Raw genomic sequence first — 20750 nt, 5'->3', positions numbered from 1 at the left:
CTCGATCTCGCGAGAAAGGTGCTGAGCGACGTGTGTTTGCCGCCAGCCAATAGGAAAGCGCCTCATTCCTCGTACCGTATCACGTGGTTTCTGACAAGTCCACTCCACCGGGTTTGCTAACAAAAAACAAGATGGATACTCCCATATTGGTAATGTCGCTACTTTGAAGAAAGCCTGTGTTTTCTAAGCACGCCGTGTGATATCATGGGCAACATAGAGACGGCGTTGGTTCGTTCGCGGAATGGTACAACAACGCTTTAGCTAGCTAACTAGCCGGCTAGCTAGCTAGCTAGCCAGCCTCTGTGAGCTTACTTGTTAGCTTGGCTTTCGTCCGTTCTGGTGATATGAAAGTGTCACGTTTCACCTTTTACATCAGTCAAATCAAAAAGCAACAATCGGCTATGAGTATCATTTGTATTTCAGCGTCGTTCCGTGAAATTGGCGTTTTGTTGACGTTTGAAGCAGCAAAAGGGACGCCCGCCACCAGCTGGTGTTCAAATTCCAAATGTATTCGTTTGTAACGACGTGTCATTTGAACAGGAACCGTCTTTGTACACCGTGAAGGCAATTCTCATTTTGGACAATGATGGCGACCGACTTTATGCCAAGGTACAGGAGGGTTAATTGCATTTCTTTAATTAAACTTTGGCAATTCTTCCGCTTATGCATTAATCGGACCCGATGACATGTTTCTGCAGTATTATGATGACACTTACCCCACAGTGAAGGAACAGAAAGCATTTGAGAAGAACATATTCAACAAAACACATCGGACAGACAGTAAGAGATGTCATAGTGTTTCCCAATTTGAAGACACATGTTGAATATGGATGTTGTCTATGTGCATTACAAGGTGAGATCGCATTACTGGAAGGCCTCACGGTTGTCTACAAGAGCAACATTGACCTCTTCTTTTATGTGATTGGAAGTTCGCATGAAAATGAGGTACGTGTTTGTATCCCATAACAACGACGGGTCGGCCCGTCGTGAGTCCATTTTTCATTTGTTTGAAATGTATTTGTGCTGTAAGGAACAAAAGTGACACAAACAGCTTCCATTTGAAAAATAAATGTTTCTTGTTTGAACAGCTGATGCTGATGTCTGTTCTGAACTGCCTCTTCGACTCCCTCAGTCAGATGCTAAGGTATGCTATTGACATCTTTCATTAACGTCATCTTCTCGGACTGGTTCAGAAAAACTTTTAATGTCTTCTACTCAAACCTACAGAAAAAATGTTGAGCGCAGAGCATTGTTGGACAATATGGAGGGGCTTTTCCTTGCCGTGGATGAGATTGTGGACGGAGGGTGAGTTAAGCGTGAGCGTCTCCATCAGTCTCCGTTGAGATGATAAGCTTGCTCTTTGCTGCCCCCTGCAGGGTAATCCTCGAGAGTGACCCTCAGCAAGTTGTTCACCGTGTGGCCCTAAGAGTAAGTCGCCACTTCTGCTTCTCTTGGTACTGTATTAAGACACGTGTTGTGAACCTGAAACATCTGCTCTCTTTTAGGGGGATGATGTGCCTTTGACTGAACAGACCGTCACCCAGGTTGGTTCCCCCACCGCTTATAAAACACAACACAAAACAAGCGCAAAGCCCGGCCGTCAAAAAGGCATCTGCAGCCTAAATCAGCTGTCAACAAACTATGGCCACTTCTAACAGCGACGATAAGCACGGAATTTAAGCAACGTTTCCTTCCCAGGTCCTTCAGTCTGCCAAGGAACAGATCAAGTGGTCGCTTCTCCGATAGTCGCAGCAGCGCAACGAGCCCGTTCGTCATGGCACTGATCCACATCCTCCTTTTGCTCCCCTGCAATCACCGCCGTCAGCTGCCGCAGCCCCAAAAAAGTATTTTCTGTACAGCTGTGGACACTAGCGGCTTCAAATCAGGTGTACATTCTCTTACTCCGGTTGAACTGCTCTCTTTGTATTTTTATTTTCTCATGATGAAAACCAGCGTATGGCTCCCTGATTCTTAATCAACCCATCAGAGCTGGTGACAACATTCCACGCATGGCCCTTGTAATCTTTTCATTTGTTGATGGAAACGTACTGTAATGTCATCACTGGTGGCCGAACTTTATTTCATTTTGCCGCCTTTTGTCATCAGACCACTTGAATAAAAGTCTGTTGATGCACTCCAACGTTTGTTTGCTCCTCAAAAATGGTGTGGTTGTCGCGATCCGGCCGTCCTAAGCGAGGGCGCCCTCTGCTGTTCGTTTTGTCACGGTGCAGCAGGTGCGGTGGACAGACACGTCTTTTTAGGTGCGCGCAATTGGAATTGGTAATGTGTTGTTTTTTCTTCCACAAATTGTTCCCACATTTCAACAGAGTAATAAAAAAAATGTAGTCAGTCATGGAACTTCCCTACTTTTGTTCTTTTTTTGGTCTCGGTATCGCGGTATAAAACAAATGTGTATGGTCAGGAGAATTCACAAAAAGGCATCGTCAACACATTCTTGCTAATTTTAGACTTGACTGTGAGAACTAAGCCTTTGTTGTGGCCCCTTTGCAGGAAAAATGTACCTCGTCCACTCAAGGAACAAGTTGGCAGTCCTTACCTCAATCGATGAACTACAATATCATTGATTGAAGCAAATTGATTGTCAGACCATTTTATTCACTTAATATCTTCACTCATATCTGGGAAGCACCATCCTGGAATCGAAATAGATAGAAAGCACAGTACGAGACAAGCGTTGAATCTTTTTTTAGGCAATCTACCAATAATAAATTGCTGTCAGGGCGAGCACGTTTTATTTGACAAGTGTGTAACTGTCTTATGCAATGAGTCCACTAGAGGGCACTAACACGTTTAGCTTTAACGTGGTTAAGAAAAAAGGAGTCAGGCCGAATTCCCCCGTTTTATACGTCAAATTAGAAAAAGATAAACAAAACTTTGCCGTCATTTTTGTTTGAGTTGGGCAATTTCTGTCATTTGTTTCCAGTGTTCCACCACCGTTGTGAACATTTTGTGAGCAGGCATTTAACTGGCTCTAAAGGGCCTTCGTCTTTTCCCGCGATATTTAAGATTGCTGTGGCAAGACGATTTTTTTTTTTTACGTCATAGAAACTCATCAATGAAAGTCTTATCGGCTCTGACCCGTGGGGCTAATTACTTCCTTGGCTAGCCTCCAGTCTGATTCAAAACCTTGAATGAGAGCCTCTAAGAGCCACAATGAAAGAAAGCATGAATGAACTGTGACTGTATGTTACTGCTTCATGCTAAGTGTTTTACTAGCCAAGAAGCCATGCGGAGAGAGGGGGGTGGCGTCATCATTATCACACTGCTTTACAGTTATCGCACCAGTTTGCCAGCGAAGCGAGGACAGCGGGAGGACGCCGACGTGAAGGTTAGTAGAGCAATAAATGTGATGAGATGAAATCTTGGCTCCTAAAGTACACACTTGGCTTCTTTTGGTCGCCATCTCGCGCATGCGTACTTCCATCTGCTAATTACACTTGCACCATCGTAAAAAAAAAAAAAAAAAAACAGAAGAAAAAAAAACACAGTAACTTCTCTTAATGATGGTTGGAACGTTTGAAAGAGCTTGACACGCTGTCAGAGAGGTGCAGGCTCGAGCTTTCGTATATGATCGATGAGTACAGTGCGAGCGAGAGTTACTCGCTTTCTTTTGCGTGCGCCTGAGTGCGCTGTGCAAAAGAGTCAATAAATTCTCGTCATCTGTAAGTTTAAAGTCTTTATATCATCAATGAGGCCGAGCGGCCGTCGGGCGGCGTGGACCGTGCAAGAGAAAACTGTCACAATGATTTTGAATCTCGAAATACATTCAAGACGGAGCCATTTGATTGGCTAAATACATTCAAGACGGAGACATTCGATTGGCTGAGCAGGACAAAGCGCATGACCCTTGTAGCATTTAAAAGCTACTTTATGGTAGCTAGCTAACATCCACACAAAGATACTAACCAAACTCCAAAGACTGAGTACAAACTATATAAGGGCAATCCAATGGCCATGAATGGAGAAAAAGGAGGAGGTCATTAAAGGTTAGGCTAGAAGAGCACACGTGCAGGAGCAGGAGGAGGCGGTGGAATGGGCCCGGGCCGAGCCGAGCCTGCATGCAGCAACTCTGCAGCCTGACGTGTTTTATGGCCCCCGCTGGCCTCTCTGGCTCTCTTTATGGATTCCCATAGAACGGAGAATGACGACTGCTCCTGAAAAAGCCGGCCAAAAACAACACCTTCGCTGCTGCACTCTTGCCTGCCTTGGCCATAATTCAGCAAGCTGTTTGTGCCCCCGCCCCCCTCCCCAAAAAGAGCATTCATTGTAATGACAAAAATGACTGTAAATTTTGATGCTAATGTTTATTTTTTGTTGACGTCAGATAAAACTGTCAGCGTGAATGTGCTTGGTTTATTGGACGTCGTTACAGGTTGCTGAAAAAAAAAAAATGGTGGGCTTTGTGAAGTTACAGCTTTTTCCCCCTCCCTCCCTTTCCTCCCTCCCCTTTTGGACTGGAATAGCTTTGCCTTCGCGAGATCAGTGCTTTTATGGCACTCGAAAGATTTACGACATGAAAATGTCCAACTTTGATAGGAAAATGAAAGCGGTCCACCGAGGGGAACCATTGTGAATCCCGCAGATATTGGAGGTGATGTGTTCTCCCTCCATTTTCCTTTTTCCCATCGAAGCGAAGAAGGCACGCTCAAAGTGACGCGTCAAGCCGAGCAGATATACTCACGTGTGCAACCGGGTCACATCTGGAATGCAGTTTGACCCCGCCCCTCCCCCACCACGGGCCATAATCCTGATGACCTTTCTGGGTTACTGCTGTTATCAAACACTCAACACTTTTGCAGCAGTGATGATGCAAAACAGTACTAAAGAACGCCAATCTGTCATTTTCATTGGAGACAGTCAACAAGACAAGACGCACGCACTCGCAATTGCGGCCGTAAAGCTTTACGAGGGGTTCCCGAGTCAGTTTTTTTCCCCCTTGCGTGTTTAGTCTTGTTGTATGCCCTAAAAAAAATTCTCCCTGAGCACTTCTGTGTTGGGACTCAAGTCTGCATGGGTGCTTTGCAGCAGTCGCAGCAAAAGAATGTGCAGAGGAGCATCTAGTCGGGCATACCTCTGAGCCCGCTGTTGCCCCCTCCCCCAAACTGTCATCCCCCCCCACCCCTTCCCCGCACGGATTCCCCAACCACACCACAACACTGTTAACAGAGACGGCCACGACAGATTTACTACCATCGTCTTTCCATTGGCCGCCAGCGGGACAGCTGTGATTTATGGCCTTCCTCTCATTGGCCAAAAGCTGACAGCTAAATTTATGGCCGCACCGAGATTTGATGCCTCCTGCCTTTGAAGTGAGTTACAGCTCCATGGCTTATAGGACACAGAAACGGTGTCAGGTTGCGATCGTAAAGTCTTCTCCCCGAAGGGAGGCGGTGCTCCAGCATAATAGCTATGACGTCACAAGGGGGGGACAAGAGACCTCGCGCGCCCGCCGAGAGAAAGAACGACCAGAATAATACGAAGACAGGCTTGGTGAAGGCATCCGAGAAGTGCCCCCCCTCCAGTGAAGGGAGGGACGCCAAAGCTCAACCTTGGATTTCAATCCGAACAACGAGAGCATCGCCACTCGTTTTGTCTCACGTAAAACGTTTTGCTTCAGGCGCCCAAAAACACAACGCCCGCCTGACCCCGGCCTTGCAACAACCTTCACCAGTGGAAATTTCCATGGCTCATCTCGCCCGTCCCGCTCACTGACACGGCGTTTCCCTTGGATATGGCATCCTTGCCTTTACTATTTCAGAGTACAGTGACCAGTTAAGGTCAGCTGGCAGAAGAAGACAGATTCAAAACAGTTGTGCGCCAACTTGGGCTCTATTTCTGTGCCTCGAGGTACAACTTCAACCAAATTAGCCGATTGTTAAAGCTTTGGGGTTAGCCCGCCGCTGAGGTCACATTGTAAGCCTTCTTTTTTTTGCCATTCTGCTCGATGGGTCGTCCGTGACGAGCCCTTGGCTCCAGATGGAGGCGGAGCTCCTTGTAGCAAGAGATCGCTCAGCGCACCTTCATTAATTTCAATCGTTTCCTACCCTTTGACCTTCAGACCTGGGCGATTCTTGACCTTGCGTTAGCAACACGTCGAGCCGTCTTGGTGCTGATCGCATCGAGCCTTCGGGAGCGAAGAAGCAAAGTCTGCTCAAGGCTTGGAAAATTCTGCGCTGGCCAAGTGAGTGGCCAGACGGCAGGCAAGCCTGTTTTTCGCTTACTGATGATAAATGTTGAGGTGGCGAGAGAGAGAGCCAGCAGGCAGGTCAAGGTGACAGCAGCAATGGCCAAGCAAAGCAAGCGTCTCCACGGTGGGACCAAAAGACATTTGCTGACGTCCTCCGTTTTTGACATCCAAGGATCAAAAGTTAACGTGACTTGTGAAAGATCACGTCAAGTCGTTCAACTTCCAAAGAAATGTCGTCACGCTGCTCTCAAATTTATTGTACGTGCGAGTGTCTCACATTTTGCTTCTGGATACAACAATTGGACCAATGACTCTGGAGGAAATTACAATATTTAGCAATCAATTATAGTCACGCTCTTCTCATTTTTGGGCTGAAGGTTTAACAAGAAGCTGCCAGGCAGGTTCCGTGCACGCATTCATTGCAACAGCTCTTTTTTTTTTTCATCAAATGCTTCACCCGTGTGGTTGTGGCCATTTTGGGAACATATTGAAAAATTTTTTTTGCAAAAATCAGGCACCCAAGAAAATGAGCCTTTGTTTTGTGAGCACATGATTAGACTTTTTTGTATTGTTACAACCTTGATAGTTGCTTCCATTGCAAGACTCGTCAACATTTTTAATTAGGAGGAGAGGAGTGTGTGTGTGTATTTTTATATCTCTGTTTTTAGGAATAATGAATGCCTGCGTGTGCGCGCGCGTCCATGTGCGCATGCGCGTGCGTAATTGGCGACATCCAACATAAAGTTGTATCTCCAGCCGTGCTGTTTGTCATCATAGTTGTTAAAATACGGAAGAATGTGTGAAACATGTCAAAATAGTTTAATAAATGTACTTTAAATAAAAAACGTAACACAAATGCATGAGAGCACTAGCCTAGCGTAGCTTCCATCTTGCCTACTGCATTCAACTCATTTACTTGCTAGCCGACCCAACTCATGTTAAAGTAGTGTCGGGCGCCATCTAGCGTATGGGATGAACATAACATTGCCTAATCAGAATGGAGGACATGATGTAGTATTAACTCGAGTTTTCAGCCTTCGCCTCATGCTATGCTTTCTTTTTAGCTTTCGCCGCTACGGAGTGACGTGGGCCACGAGGAGGACAATCGACGGATCCCCAAATCTGGTCACCCACAGCAGGCAATCACTCGCATTCATACGTATACACACCATCTACACAAATACTCTATAAAAACGTTGGACAATATATATAAAAAAATGTTACAAAGGACGTCGAGGAGTATTTGCTCTTCTATTTGCGTGCAAAGAGCGTGTCGGTATTTTTTTTTTTTCTAATTCACCGTTATATTTGAATGTGTGGATTATTATGGTTGCAGTGGTGAGGCGATTTTGCATTTTACTCCATTCAAATTTTTGAATTGAAGTGGCTGATCGTAAACGTCTATCAGTACCCTGTTTTCATTGGTTACACCAACATTCACACAAGTGAACCCACGATGATCAATGATCGTTCCGTCTCGCGGAGATGATTTCGAACCTGAATGATTTCTACACTTTGTGTATGAAGATGGAGTGTTCTAATCCGCTTTCGAATCTCCTCTCCCATCTCACTCACTTAAAAAGGTCCATTGTTAAGTGCCGGGGGCCGGTGGGTGCTGTAAATCAAGACGGCGGCGGGCGGGAGGAAGGGGGGTCAGTGAGGGAGGGCAACCTCCCATAGGGTGGGGGTGGGGCTGAGCGTGCGAGCACTACCAGCAGCCTTCGGGGAGTTAACTGGCAAAGTGGAAGGCGCCCAAGACTACGAATGCAGCGACCAACATATTGTTTCCTTTATTCCCTTCGAGAAATCAGATGACGTCAAGCGCTAAAACCGGAGTCTCACTGACCCCCATCTTCTTGACGGGTTCTCAAATGTGGACCCTTGGAACTTTGCAGCCATCACACTGCTACTCGAACTATCCCTGTCTGCTCTTCTGACGTCACTGGAGGCCTCTCTCGCTACTCTCCCAGAAAAAAGTGACACACTACCCCCTTGCGGCGAAAACGGGTATTGCTTAGCTGCGATATCAATCGTGACCAGGTGAATGGCAACGTAGAGGCATTGGAATGTAATTTCAAACATTGCATAAATCAATCAAAAGTCTCTAATCGTGTTAAAGGTCCACAAGGCACGTTAGCTTATCATCACTCACATTTACTGAGTGGGAACGGCGGGCCATTTTAAAAACTAATTGTGGCAAAAGAATTTATGTGTATAGTTTAGTATAAGTTGTCAACATGTGTCCTATTAAATGAGTATGGCATGCAGTTCTTAAAAAATGGATCGTTTTATTGAGACTTAGGGCCCTAAAACTCCACGCACAAAGCAGTGTAAAATGTAGCTAGAAAATGTACATCGTTTTACCCTAATGCCTAACAATGAAACACTGAATCGTGGCGGGGTCTCTACATTTGTATAAATGCAGACAAAAACAAAAAGAAAGATGTTTCCAAATGAAAAGTTGCTCCACCTTCCAATCACGCAGGAAATCAGGCAGGCTTCAAAACTTTCTAAATATGGAGATTTTTTTTCGGGGGCGGGGTATAGGTCCCACATTTTGAATACAATTTAAATACTTATATTAACTTACTGAGCAGAGGTCAGTGTCATTGATGGTCCCCCATCTCCTTTTGCGTAGTCCAAAAATAGCAACGCAACTCCCCCAAAAAATTGAATGGAAAAGCAAAAGCCTTTTTCAACACATCTTGCTTCTGTTTGGAGATTGAACCGGACGGACACACGCTTCTACAGGGGATGAGCTCGTGGAGTTCAAAATAAAAATAAAAATAAAAAAAAAGCAGCACTTAGACATCATCTTCACAGAAGATGCTCAAGTGTTTCAAACTAGAAATGAGAGGACTTGGCACGGTTGTCTTCACATTCAATCTCGTTGAGCCAAAGGCGAGCGAGCGCGCTCTGGGCCACATCCCACAAAACGGATGGACTAATGAGCCGGAGCGTTCATCCAAAAACAAGACCAACAGATCAACAACCTGAACTAGATGGGATGATTTCATAAAAAAAAAAAAAAGAAAACGCTAAATACAAAGGTGAACCCGCAGCGGAGGACTAAATGCATATTTGGATCGGATATGAGCTTTTGTTTCGCCACATTGAAACGCTTCGGCTTTCACGCGTTGAACATTTTTCAATGTTGATTGATTTTCAAGTGCGAGACCAAAGCAACCTGATTTGACCAACGGAAGCTGACAGAGTCTTGTGCGACGGACACCGTCCGAAGGTCCGGCTTGATTTCTGGGCTCGGCGGGATTCTCAAAGACACGGCCGAGACGCCGTCTACAATGGCGGCTGTCTGCCGGCTGGCGCTACTCCAGTCTTTACTGTGATCAAGCGGCAGACGATCATCCACTTATTGCCACTGCCGTGTTGAGAAGAGAATCGCTCGTTCTCCTCAGATCTCGACAACACAGGGAAGGAGATTAAAAAGGTATCAAAATCCGTGACGGAACTAACTCGATCTGGTTGTCTTAGCTAGCTAGCTAGGTGTGTCGTCTAAGCCGCCCGCGTTCAACTTTCGCTTCAGCAGCGTGGCCAGCTGTCCGTTGGGTCCTTGCTGGGGTCAGACGGTCAGGCGGCCGCCGGAAGGCTGTAAGGGGCTCCAGGACGCCGTGTGGCCGCCGGACGTGCCCTGCGAGTACGCCGATGAGCGCCCGTCGCAACACTGCCCGTCGTCTTTGGACATGCCGGCCACGCACAGGCGCCGGTGCCTCAGCAGCCGGTCCGTCCTGGAGAAGGTCTGCGGGCAAAGAGGTCGGTTGTCAGCATGCCACTTTTGGCATATCAAACGAACCAATCAGAGGAAAGAAAGGGGAAAATGGCGTCCCGTCCCGCTGCGCCACTCACCTGATTGCAGCGATCGCACTGGTAGGGCTTCTCGCCGCTGTGCACCCTCTTGTGGCGGTCCAGGTGGTAGCGCTGGATGAAGCGCATCTCGCAGCTGTCGCAAGCGTACGGCTTTTCCCCTGCGGACACGCCATTCTCAAGGTCAGGGGGCGTGGCGCGGGCGGTGCTTCAAAACAGCCTTTGAGCGTCAATTCCCCCTCACCCGTATGCGTCAGTATGTGCCGCTTGAGGTGGTAGCTGCTCCGGAAAGCTCCGTAGCAGTGGTCGCAGATGAAGTTCTTCTGGACTTTGAGAGCGCTGTCGTCATCCATGTCCAGCTGCTGCAATAAAGGCTAGCCGGCGGGATAAAATAAACACCTTTCGTCAACCGGTGGCGTCAGGCAAACGTGAAAAGAAGCTCAAGCGTACCCGCGCTTCCTCCTTGACCCGGACCGATTTTTTGTGCTTTTTCTTGACGTGGCCGCTCTGGCCGCCGTGTGTGTTCTTGCCGTCCAATATTCTGGAAGTGTGGTAATCGCCATCCTTTTGGATCAGCTTGGGGAGAAAAGAAATGGTCGGATTAGGATTCTCGGCAACAGGACCGGCGCTGAGCGCCAGGTGGTTGGTCGGCGCCGGAGGTGCATGGCGCGCCATTAGGCTGCTTTTGGAAGGGTTGCGCTCACCAGGGGTGGGCAGCTCCCGGTCGACAGATGGCCCACGTGGCTGTTGGCTTGCGCGTGGTGCCCTTGGTGTCCGTGGTGGCTGTGGCCGTGGTGCGGGTGGCTTTGGTGGCCCTCCGACGCAGCCCGGTGCCCGTGACCCAGGGAGGACATCATCTTCTTTTGAGCCGCAATGTTGTTGGCTTGCATCAGGGCCATGCCGGACAGCACCTCCTCGTAGCCCGACGAGCCAGCCTGGGAACGCAAACGGTGACGTCAGACCCGGCGGCGGCGGGATTTCACGGAGGGACGGCGAAGCGGTGCCGAGCAACGTGAGTAAACACAAAACGGGCAGGCCTCTGGCGCCACGTGATTTGGATTCTGCAGATGGAGAGACTTCCACTGACCCATTTCGCATGCCCTCCAACAGAGTTGTTTGAATGGTGTGTCATCGCCGTGCTTTTGAATTTTTGTGTGTGTGGGGGGGGGGAGGTGAGGCACAGCTGACCTCAGTCAGAAGAGACCACACGCACCCAAATCACGGAGGCCAAAGCCTGAAAGTAGAGGCATGACAAAATAACATGCTTCAGTCAGGAAGCAAGTTCATCAAGCATGGCAGGGATGAGATGGAGCTCTGGCGCTCAAATGTGCAGCATCCCTTTGACTTGACATTCAACGTTTGTTTGTGTGCGTGGGGGCTCCAGAAAGCACGACAGCAAAGTAAAACAAACAACGAGCGGAATGTCAGAGGAGCTCTGACACGGACACACACACATTGTGCTGCAGGAACAACTAAAACAATTGTGCGGGTCAAATCTGGACGTTTTTGACCATCTGTGTGATCATATTTAAGCTGTGCTTCCTGATAACTTTTGTTATACAGCATATAAAAAATATGGGATGTATTCTGACTACACCACATGGAAACCTGAGTAGGAAAACCAATTGATACGTGATTGATGACATTTTTAACGACGTACTGTAAATTGTAAACAACCCAAACAAGGCAAATGACGTCACGGCAAGTTGAGCATCTTATATAGCGCATAGGAAAATGGGAAGCTCGAGGTTAGCAGTCGCGTGATCGCTTATCCAGAAGAGGGCTCCCTCTCTCGCCCCCCCACTTTGTCCACATTAATATTGATTTCCAGAAAGGTTACAGTTAGTTCCCAGTCTTCTTCCAGTAGTTCTGACACCTTATCCTTCTTATATGCCTAGAATAGTTTCCGTTTTCGTCGTGAACTAGTTTGATTCCATATTGTGTAAACCCGGTTCCATTATCTACAAATGGTAAAGCATCTCCTTTAAGCTCAAGTCTTGTGAATACGAGATCCCTTTAGCTAGGGGCTTTCACGTGCAAGAAGAAATGATCTAGTTGAAGCAAAGGTGACACATTTCTAACTGTACAAGTTTGCTAGTTAGCGACTTACCAGAAAACAGGTTGGCGAGCGGAAACGTATCAAAACAGTCGACTGCGGGTTTTGATTTTAAACACGGATACCCAAATGGCAAAAGAAATCGGAGGCCGCACTGAATGAAACCAAACAACGCGTGCTAGCTTGTTAGCTAGTTGTTCGTTTTGAGGTGGGGGGGAGTCTTGCAAGACGGTTACCCCCACCCTCCCCCACCCCAGACGACACAACAACAGCCAGGCAGGCACACACAAGGCACAGCAGGCAGGCAGGCAGGCAGGGCGTGCGGGCGGGCGGGCTAGGGACCAGCACACAAAACTACCGCAGGCTGTGCTGGAACCTTCGCAAATCCGAAAACAGCCCACCAATGAAAAGATTCTGCACACGCGACTAAGGTGTGCTCCCGGTTGTTTTGCTTACCTTTTAATTGTTTACAGTTTTGTCGATTATTAGTTGACGCACTTCCAATTTTTCTTTTCAGTTTACAAACACTGACAGGAAACGCTACCGGAAGTGTTCCCCGCCGGAGTGTTCTGATTGGTCACAGGCGTAGCCATGTGAGTGACGCTCAATGACCTTTACGTGCGGCCATGTTAGTAAGGGACTGATGACGTAAGAGGCACGCTTCAGGAAAATACTGGCCTGAACACGTCAGTGTGTTTTCAATTCTTAAGTCAAAGAACATGCTTTGTATTACAGGGAAAAAAATATATATATATATCACCAAAAGTATACGGGGTGAGGCAGTGGGTTTTTACTACGTTAGTATGGTTTTAACCCTTCGATGCACAAGGGAAACTTGGGTCAAGGTTTCAAACTAGGGTTTCAAACTCAGGTTAGGGTTTCAAACTAGGGTTTCATACTAGGGTTAGCGTTTCAAAATAGGGTTTAAAGTTAGGGTTAGGGTTTCAAACTAGGGTTAGGGTTTCAAACTAGGGTTAGGGTTTCAACCCTTAGATGCACAAGGCCATCACTTCTTCTTTGATGACATTTTTCCATTCTTTTCATCTAGTTCTCTAGCTTTCCTCTCTGTCCTTCCACCACTTGTATAATATTATCAGTGATAAAGAACTTCCATATATCTTTTGGTGAGAGTAGTGCTAAGCTCTTGTGCAGGCCTTGATCGATTTCATAAAATGCCAGTCGAATTTTGACGACATCTAGTGGCTGTAAATAAAATGACATCAACTGTCACACTGGAAGGAATTTCCTGGTATCAGTATTTTACTGTTTTTTGTATAATTATTATTCATCCATAGCGTGTACATTATCAGATAAATCAGAGCAGTATTTAATACAACAGCAAAAAATAAAACTTTTGGTTGCTGTAAATTTCCCATGTGAGATCAGTGTCTTACTGTAAGTGTATTTTATTGCAAAGTACAATTAAATAGTCATCCCCCTCCAAAAAGAAATCACAGTTAGAAAATAATTGCAGGGGCTGTTTACTTGTTTCAGCTGTGGGAATTGAGAAATCAATACCTTCTTTCTTGCCTAGATATTTGCCTTACGTGAAATAAAAATAATCGGGAACGCATTTCATCTACATGCAGTGACTCACTTGAAGAAATCCATTTTCAGCCTGCAGTGGGTGGGAAGAATATTAACGTTTATTCTCGTTACTGTCCTGGAGACAAGACAGTTAATTGGACCACTTATTTTTCTTGTGCATTCTAAAAGCTCAATACCTTACTTTTCACTTGTATTTACATTTTAGGCAGACCCTAACCCTATTACTCATGCTGTCACGGCATTTGAACAGGCTCGTGTTTCTATTGTTTCACAGGCCTCTGCACTTGGATGATGTAGAATTCCACGTGTGTGTGTGTGTGTGTGTGTGTGTGTGTGTGTGTGTGTGTGTGTGTGTGTTTGTGTGTGAATGTTTATTCAAAGCAAAGCAAGATCGTGGCTTAACAGAGAAATCCTATTCATCCATTCAATTTCTACCAAAAGGTTAACTGAACTCAGATCAACCACCAGAGGGAGCTATTGTCTTTCAAAAGTGACATTTATCACCTCACGCAGTTTTTCAGTCTAACGTGTGCGTGTGCGCGCTTGCGCGTGCGTGACTACAGCATCATCACCTGCTGGTAACCAGTAAATTTCAATGCGATTCATGTTACCTGCTTGCCAACATCATCATTTTCAATCCAGTCGGTGTAGTTAGATGAATTGACTGGGAGAAGTAACTTGTTCAATGAGTCATTACTACCAAAAGTGGGTGTAACATATTACCGGCATTGTTGGCAGAGAGGGATGATGGCGTTAAAGATTGAGCAGCACAAACACGAGTTCTGTTTCGACACAAGTTTTGTGTCAGGTTGTAATACCCTCAAATGCTAAAAGGAGTTGAGAGGCTAGGCTGGTGCAGAAAGACAAGTGGAGGTCCACTCCACGGCGCCCGCAGACCGCCCATCGCCTCCCTCGGTTACGCTAATGAAACGTGATGCTAAGAGCGGCCGACCTCACGCCATTAAAGATGGCCACACTCAGCAAAAAGCGACCCATCTGCACGTACTGATCAAGTCGGGGCCCCGAGCTTGGTGCAGACATGATAACCGCACGCTAATTAAAAAGCCATTTGTGCAGCGGAAGGCCAATTAAAGGCCTCATTGCTGATAAGGCCCTCAGTTGCCACAGCGGCAAAGCCACCAGGGAAGTATTTACGAAATGTTAATGGGGACTGTAATTAATATCCGGAGCAGATTAACAACATGCAAACCAATATCATTCACATTTCGGTGAGGACTGGCGCACAACGTGAGAAGCTGTGTGTTAGTTCATGTTAGTCAGTGTGTGTACATAAATGCACAAAAACATAATACTAGTGTAGTATTCCTGTGTTGGATGTGTGGCTTGAAGGGGCGTGGCCTAGTGAGGGCCAATTAGTCTTCAGGTGAGTGTGAGCTGTGGCCCACAGCAGCACTTTGCAAGTCATTGTAGATTCGTTGCACTGATGGTCCCATCTAAGAAGCAATTGACAGGCTTCACTTCATTGACCATAATCTTAGAATGGATGAGGTGGATTTTTTTGGAGGAGGCCTTTTTGTCCAGAATGATCTCTTTTGTGAGAATGGATTACGTAACTCGTGAGCAAAGTCGCAGAGGCCTTTTTAATAATAAATGTGCGCATATCATACAAGTCACCGCAACTTGTGTGTCTTTTGTCTGTCAACGAAACACCGTCCGGCGTCAGATTTGAATTTTGTACTTTCCTCGGCCTGTTGGTTGGATGTCTGTGCGTCATTATTCATAGTGGCCATGATAATCAGTAAATCAGTGCGACACAGCAGACAAAGTGGACAAATTTGAGAGGAGCAAAGATGGATGAGCCGCGGCGGCGGCTACATTCTAGAATATATGAGGACGACCAAGGCGAGCAAATCAGGAAGAAACGTCTGCTGGATGGCGTTTAGATCAATACTAATAACCACAGGCAGAGAATGACTTCCTCTCATCCCTAATCATTCACGCAGAGGAGGCGCGCATCCAGAGGAGGGGGATAAAGTGCGAGCCCAGGAAAAATGAGCGGCAAGCGCAAATTTGTCTGTTTGGATATCATCTATTGCTTTCTCGCTCTCTTTCGTTGAGTCGAACAGACGGAGCCGTTTGAAAGGCCTCTTTATCAGAAACGTCTCCCCCCCCCCTCCCTGCCAAAAAGCGTGCCGTGCGTACCGTTAGAGTGCTCCGACATTTACGGGGAATGAGATTGCTCTAAAAGCATCGCTCAATAAAAGGCCTCGCAATGTGTTTGGCCTAATGCCCTGCAATTTTAGATTTCAGTAACAAAGTTAGAGAAGAGAGGTAAAGGGTTGAGTGGGCGGGCCGCCGCAGCGCCCTCCTCTTTATTTCCGGGAATTAGGCATCATTCTCAGTTAATTGGGAAGAGTCCGATGTGCAGGAAAAGGAACACCTCACGCATTATAGTGCACACCAGGACCTTGAAATAGGAGATTCCCACGTTCGTTCGTTCGTTTGTTCGTTCGTTCATTCATTTGTTTGTTCATTTGTTTGTTCATTTGTTTGTTCGTTCGTTCGTTCACTCACCCCCTTGGTAACTCAAATCACATCTCGACATCCTGTTGCGATTCATGATATCGTGATTCATTAATTAATGTGCGTGACTTGACTCAGTCACATAAAAACAATTGAAGACTCAGTTATTGTAAGTCACTCTGTGATCTGCAGGTAGATAATTTTGATCCCCAGGAGGAAATAAGCAGAAATGAGCAATGAATGAAGATTTGCATGACATTTGAAAGGGCCTACGAGAGTTCCACATTGATTTTCCATCACGAGTGAAATTGTTTGTGAGCATTGCAACGACACAGATTTTGTTGTTATAAGTGCAACCTTCAATAAGATGTATGCGCTGATCAATAGCGTACTCTTAACAATCGATTTTTTTCTTGGGCTGCCTTCAAACGATACCGCAGCTTATTAAGAAACAACGATATACTACATATCATTATCGACCCACCTTGATCAAATATTCAAGGCTTTTCGACTCTGACAGCAAACTAGAGACGATGTGTCGGCCTCTTTCATTTCGGATTCCATTCCGTTGTCTGTTAGCATGCTGGCGTCCACTTTTTTTGAGACATCGGTCGGTCACATGCTTTCATCCCCACGTTGTCCACTGAGATCCTTTGAGGAAATCTTCCAGACGTTTGCCAAAGTCCTCATGCAACTGGCTCATGTTATCGTCGTCAGGCAGGCGCTAGTGAAAATTGCTGGAAGAAAGGGACACAGCTGACTTTATCGAATTAGATCAAGCTAAACAATACAGTGCAGTCCCACGGATCCAAATCTATCCAGGGGAAAAAAGCAGAAGGAGATCTTCTCTGCCAAACGATGCCAGCAAAGCGGGAATAATAAAAAACAAGTTGGGGCATTTAAAATGTTCAAATTTTAGCCCACTTGTGATGATTACAGTGCTAAATTAAAAGATTACAAATAGAAAAAAGTACGTCGAGCTAGTGGCTGAGCCCTGCAATAGGCCAACGGCAGCGGCTGAAAGCTGAGTGTGTGTTTACGTGTTCTCAGCAGCGGTTGTGGGAAATAGTGAGAGATGAGTCCCGTGTTTCTGATCGATCACCAGCGCTCGGCTCTTTTAACGAGGTCATTGATGAAAACTCGATCGTAAAGGTTGTGCTGACACAGCCGACGGAAGACATGTTATTTATTTATTTATTTATTTATTTATTTATTTATTTATTTATTTATTTATTTATTTATATATATATTTATTTATTTATTTGTTTGTTTGTCTATTTATTTAATTATTTATTTATTTATTTATTTATTTATTTTATTTATTTAGTTGTTTAATTATTATTATGATCATTATTTTATTTTATTTATTTATTTTATTTTTAATGAACTGTACACATGTCAAATAGCCACAATTTAGGAACAAAGTAAATAATTTAAATTACTTAATTACTTCATTAATTAATTAAGTGAGTCGTGGGACCCAAGTGTCGTGGGAATCGAGCAACAGCGTCCAAAGCGGCAGCCGATTCCAATGGAGCCATGACGGTAACGTCTCCTGTCTCCTATTCCTGTCAATTTGTGGAAGAACGTCCATATTTCGATGCAGGTCGGCTTTCGAGTATATTCGGGAAGTCTTCTGTTCCACTTGAGAAGAGCCATGTGACACATTGGCTCCATCTGGATATCCCAATTCTCATCAAGCAGCAACACTAAAAAGTGCGCGTCCACCATGTTGCCATGGAAACCTTCCCCTCTCCTGCGGCCATACCACATGAGATGAAAGTCCTTTTCCCTTTTTGTCTCAACCAAGCCCTTTGCGAGCAGAAGACAGGAAGGTGCCATAAGGTTGCTCTCATTAGCGAGGCTAATTGCTGGACGCTTCTTCTTCTCGCTTTGGGCCGTCACAGGAAAGTTTTACGTTTGTGAGAACTTCCTGCCAGCCCACATATTTATTCCTCAAACGGGAGCTGGCTCTTGTTTGTCCTCGATTCGGCTAAAACGGAAGGAAAGCCGAAAACAACAACAAGTGACGAATAACGACAAAGAAGCAAACCCCCCCCCCCCCCCTCCCCTGGGATTATTGCTTTCCTTTTGCTGTGAGTAATGAGCAGCACTTTGAACGGCGGCCTTACCAGTGTCCTGCTATTAATTAAAGCTTGATTGGAAGAATAAATTAATCTGGCTGTGGGTCGCCCAATCAATAACCCATACGAGGGCTCCATTAAGCACGGCGGCCCGAGCGTGATGAGCGCGCCGAGAGAACCAGGCGAGTCCAACGCTCCTCCGAGATTGCGAGTGATTTTCTCGCCTATTAATCATAACAAGCTCGTCAAGTGGTTTGTAAAGGTGCAAAGGCGCAAGTTAGCGAGCGCCCCGCTGCTCCGCCCAGAGGCAAAAGCCACAGCTAGCATCCGTTCTCATTTCCTTCCTGTTAGAGATTTGCTCACTCCAACTTATTTTGCAAGAACCACAAGAGACAAGGCAAGTTCTTTTAGACACCTGCAGGTGGAGAGTCCATTCGTCGCTGTCTGAACAGCGATTATCGAATGAAGTCTGAAAGGTCTCCTTCCTGCAAGGGCATATTTATTAGGAGGAACAGAGTGGGGGTATGAGTGGGCTGAATAGAAAGCCCTTGTCCTCTAGTCTAAACATCTCAGGGGATGTTTTACGATCTTGTGATAAGGAGGACAAGGTAAGGTATTTATTACCTGTTGCATTCCAACATAATCCTATGATAAAGATAACCTGGAAAACCCTAACACTTCCCGCCGCAACAAACCCGCCCGGACTTTCAAACTCCACTTTTAAAGGTTGAACCGAAATGGCAGCGGGCTTGCATTTTCACAAAAAGTCGTCGATTTCTTTTAGTTGGACTCGGCTCCAACTCCGAACTTGGGCGACCGCTAATGGGCCGAACGGCGCGCGTCGCAACGGGAACACGGGCGAACCTTAATCATCCAGCTGTAGCGAATAAATGACTACAATCATCAACCCACAGCAAATTAATGATCACAATCAATCAGCTCAAATTAAATCCGACCCGAAAATAGTGGTGCGGTCAAGTAGCAATCAGGCTTCCTGGCTCGCCTCCCACGTCAATCCAACGTTGCCAAGAGACAAACACAAGCAGCGGTATTGATAAATTCTTGCTTTCGTTGCTTTCTTCACTTTAGAGCAGAGGTGTGGAACTCATTTTTGTCGCGGGTCGCATCGTAGTCATAGTTTTCCTCGGGCGGCCATTTTGACATACAGTATAGGCTACACAACAAAGTCACACTAGTAAAAACTGTTCGAACAATTCAAAAAGATAAATGGTAATAAAAATTGCTGGCAATATTTTTAAAACATTTGTAATTTTAGTAATGACACAAAGTCAATGCAAAATTTGTTTTCGCGGGCCACATAAAATGATGTGGCGGGCCCTATCTGGGCCCCCAGGCCTTGAGTTTGACACCTAAAACTAATTCCCTTTCCATCCCGCTAACAAGTTGACTCGACTCACTGGCGACACGGCGGGCTTTGACAGCCGCGCGCCCGCCTCGCCTTTTCTCTCCTCCTGTCCGTCACTCATCACTCTCTATCTCTTGCGTTCGTTCATCCCTCCGGGCTCCCGTGCTGAACTCGCCAAAACTGACGCTCTTAAGTTCCCGCGGGACTCGGCTTTGGCCCCGATTGGGTGACACGAAAGACACGCAAACACACGCGCAGACACTTGGCACGTGTTGAGGAGTTCGGGGAGTCGATGATTGCGTGCGTCAGTCCCTCGACGGCCTTTAGCCCCCATCAGGGCATGATGTGATACCACGCTTTGATTGCTCTCAACGCGTGCTGACAGGAAATCCATTTGCGAGCGTGCGTGCATGTGTGTCCCTCAGCGCCTTGGATGACAGCTCAATTGAACGCCAGTGCCAACAAGGCCACGAGATCAAAATGAGAGGGACTGGCACGCCAGATGCCGCGCCGAGACGCTGCGGCCATTAAGCCGTGGACAGGCCCCCCCACGTGTAAAACCGATGGACTTTTAATGTGCTCCCTGATGAGGTGTCGCTGACTTTGGCAGGGGGAGAAAAGAAGATGGATAAGCAATCGCTCACCTTTTTGTGTTTTCCATCACATTCAGTTCTTTCTATTTTTCAAACAGTAAAAAAAACAAACAGGAAACATACAACTGGCTGAATTTGAATTCAAGAAGTCAGTACAGAAAAAATATTGAAATAAGGAGCTTGGTCCTTCCCCAGTGAGTTTGGAATGCAAGAATCTTTTGGCGTGGAAAACCTGTCGTACGAAAAACGGGTAGCGCTCGAAAAATACAGAAGAAGATATTTGTTTCCCTCAAGGCAGCAAAATGATAGGAAGGAAGGAAAGAAGGAAGGCAGGGAGGAAGGAAGGAAGGAAGGAAGGAAGGAAGGAAGGAAGGAAGAAAGGGAAGCAGGAAGAAAGGAAGGAAGGAAGGAAGGAAGGAAGGAAGGAAGGAAGGAAGGAAGGAAGGGAAGCAGGAAGAAAGGAAGGAAGACAGGAAGGAAGGCAGGAAGGAAGGAATTAAGGAAGGAAGGAAGGAAGGAAGGAAGGAAGGAAGGAAGGAAGGAAGGAAGGAAGGAAGGAAGGAAGGAAGGAAGGAAGGAAAACTGTAAG

At 46.2% G+C, this 20750-nt stretch overlaps 2 protein-coding genes and 1 long non-coding RNA gene across 7 annotated transcripts; 2 read left to right on the top strand and 1 right to left on the bottom strand.

The window, feature by feature from the left end:
* On the top strand, positions 1–2134 carry copz1 (COPI coat complex subunit zeta 1). 2 transcript variants are annotated; one of them, XM_049753879.1, is made up of 9 exons: positions 1–149; positions 541–609; positions 699–780; positions 854–945; positions 1089–1144; positions 1228–1305; positions 1377–1428; positions 1506–1544; positions 1699–2134. In XM_049753879.1, exons 1-9 carry the CDS (start codon positions 132–134, stop codon positions 1744–1746), a joined length of 534 nt encoding a protein of 177 aa, XP_049609836.1. In that variant the 5' UTR covers positions 1–131; the 3' UTR covers positions 1747–2134. The 2 variants fall into 2 exon arrangements, with proteins under 2 accessions (XP_049609836.1, XP_049609837.1); XM_049753880.2 differs by having other exon boundaries at positions 148–244.
* Positions 2135–2813: 679 nt separating this feature from the next.
* On the top strand, positions 2814–7610 carry LOC125988557 (uncharacterized). Its single transcript, XR_011086478.1, has 2 exons — positions 2814–3349; positions 7273–7610. It is a non-coding gene; the product is annotated as an uncharacterized lncRNA (long non-coding RNA).
* An 866-nt stretch (positions 7611–8476) lies between these two features.
* znf740b (zinc finger protein 740b) lies at positions 8477–12687 on the bottom strand. 4 transcript variants are annotated; one of them, XM_049753875.2, is made up of 7 exons: positions 12543–12644; positions 11118–11264; positions 10735–10965; positions 10481–10606; positions 10275–10404; positions 10073–10191; positions 8477–9965 (listed from the first exon to the last, which is right to left on the bottom strand). In XM_049753875.2, the coding sequence occupies exons 2-7, from the start codon at positions 11160–11162 to the stop codon at positions 9789–9791; spliced, it is 828 nt and encodes a 275-aa protein (XP_049609832.1). In that variant the 5' UTR covers positions 11163–11264; positions 12543–12644; the 3' UTR covers positions 8477–9788. The 4 variants fall into 4 exon arrangements, with proteins under 4 accessions (XP_049609832.1, XP_049609833.1, XP_049609834.1 ...); XM_049753876.2 differs by lacking the exon at positions 12543–12644 and adding an exon at positions 12141–12374; XM_049753877.2 differs by lacking the exon at positions 11118–11264 and having other exon boundaries at positions 12543–12687.
* Between the last annotated feature and the right edge of the window lie 8063 nt (positions 12688–20750).

The sequence above is a fragment of the Syngnathus scovelli genome, chromosome 2 (genome assembly GCF_024217435.2).
Source record: "Syngnathus scovelli strain Florida chromosome 2, RoL_Ssco_1.2, whole genome shotgun sequence".
Taxonomy (NCBI): Eukaryota; Metazoa; Chordata; class Actinopteri; order Syngnathiformes; family Syngnathidae; genus Syngnathus; species Syngnathus scovelli.
Note: the sequence above shows the minus strand (reverse complement) of the source record. Positions and strands in the feature narration are given on the sequence as shown.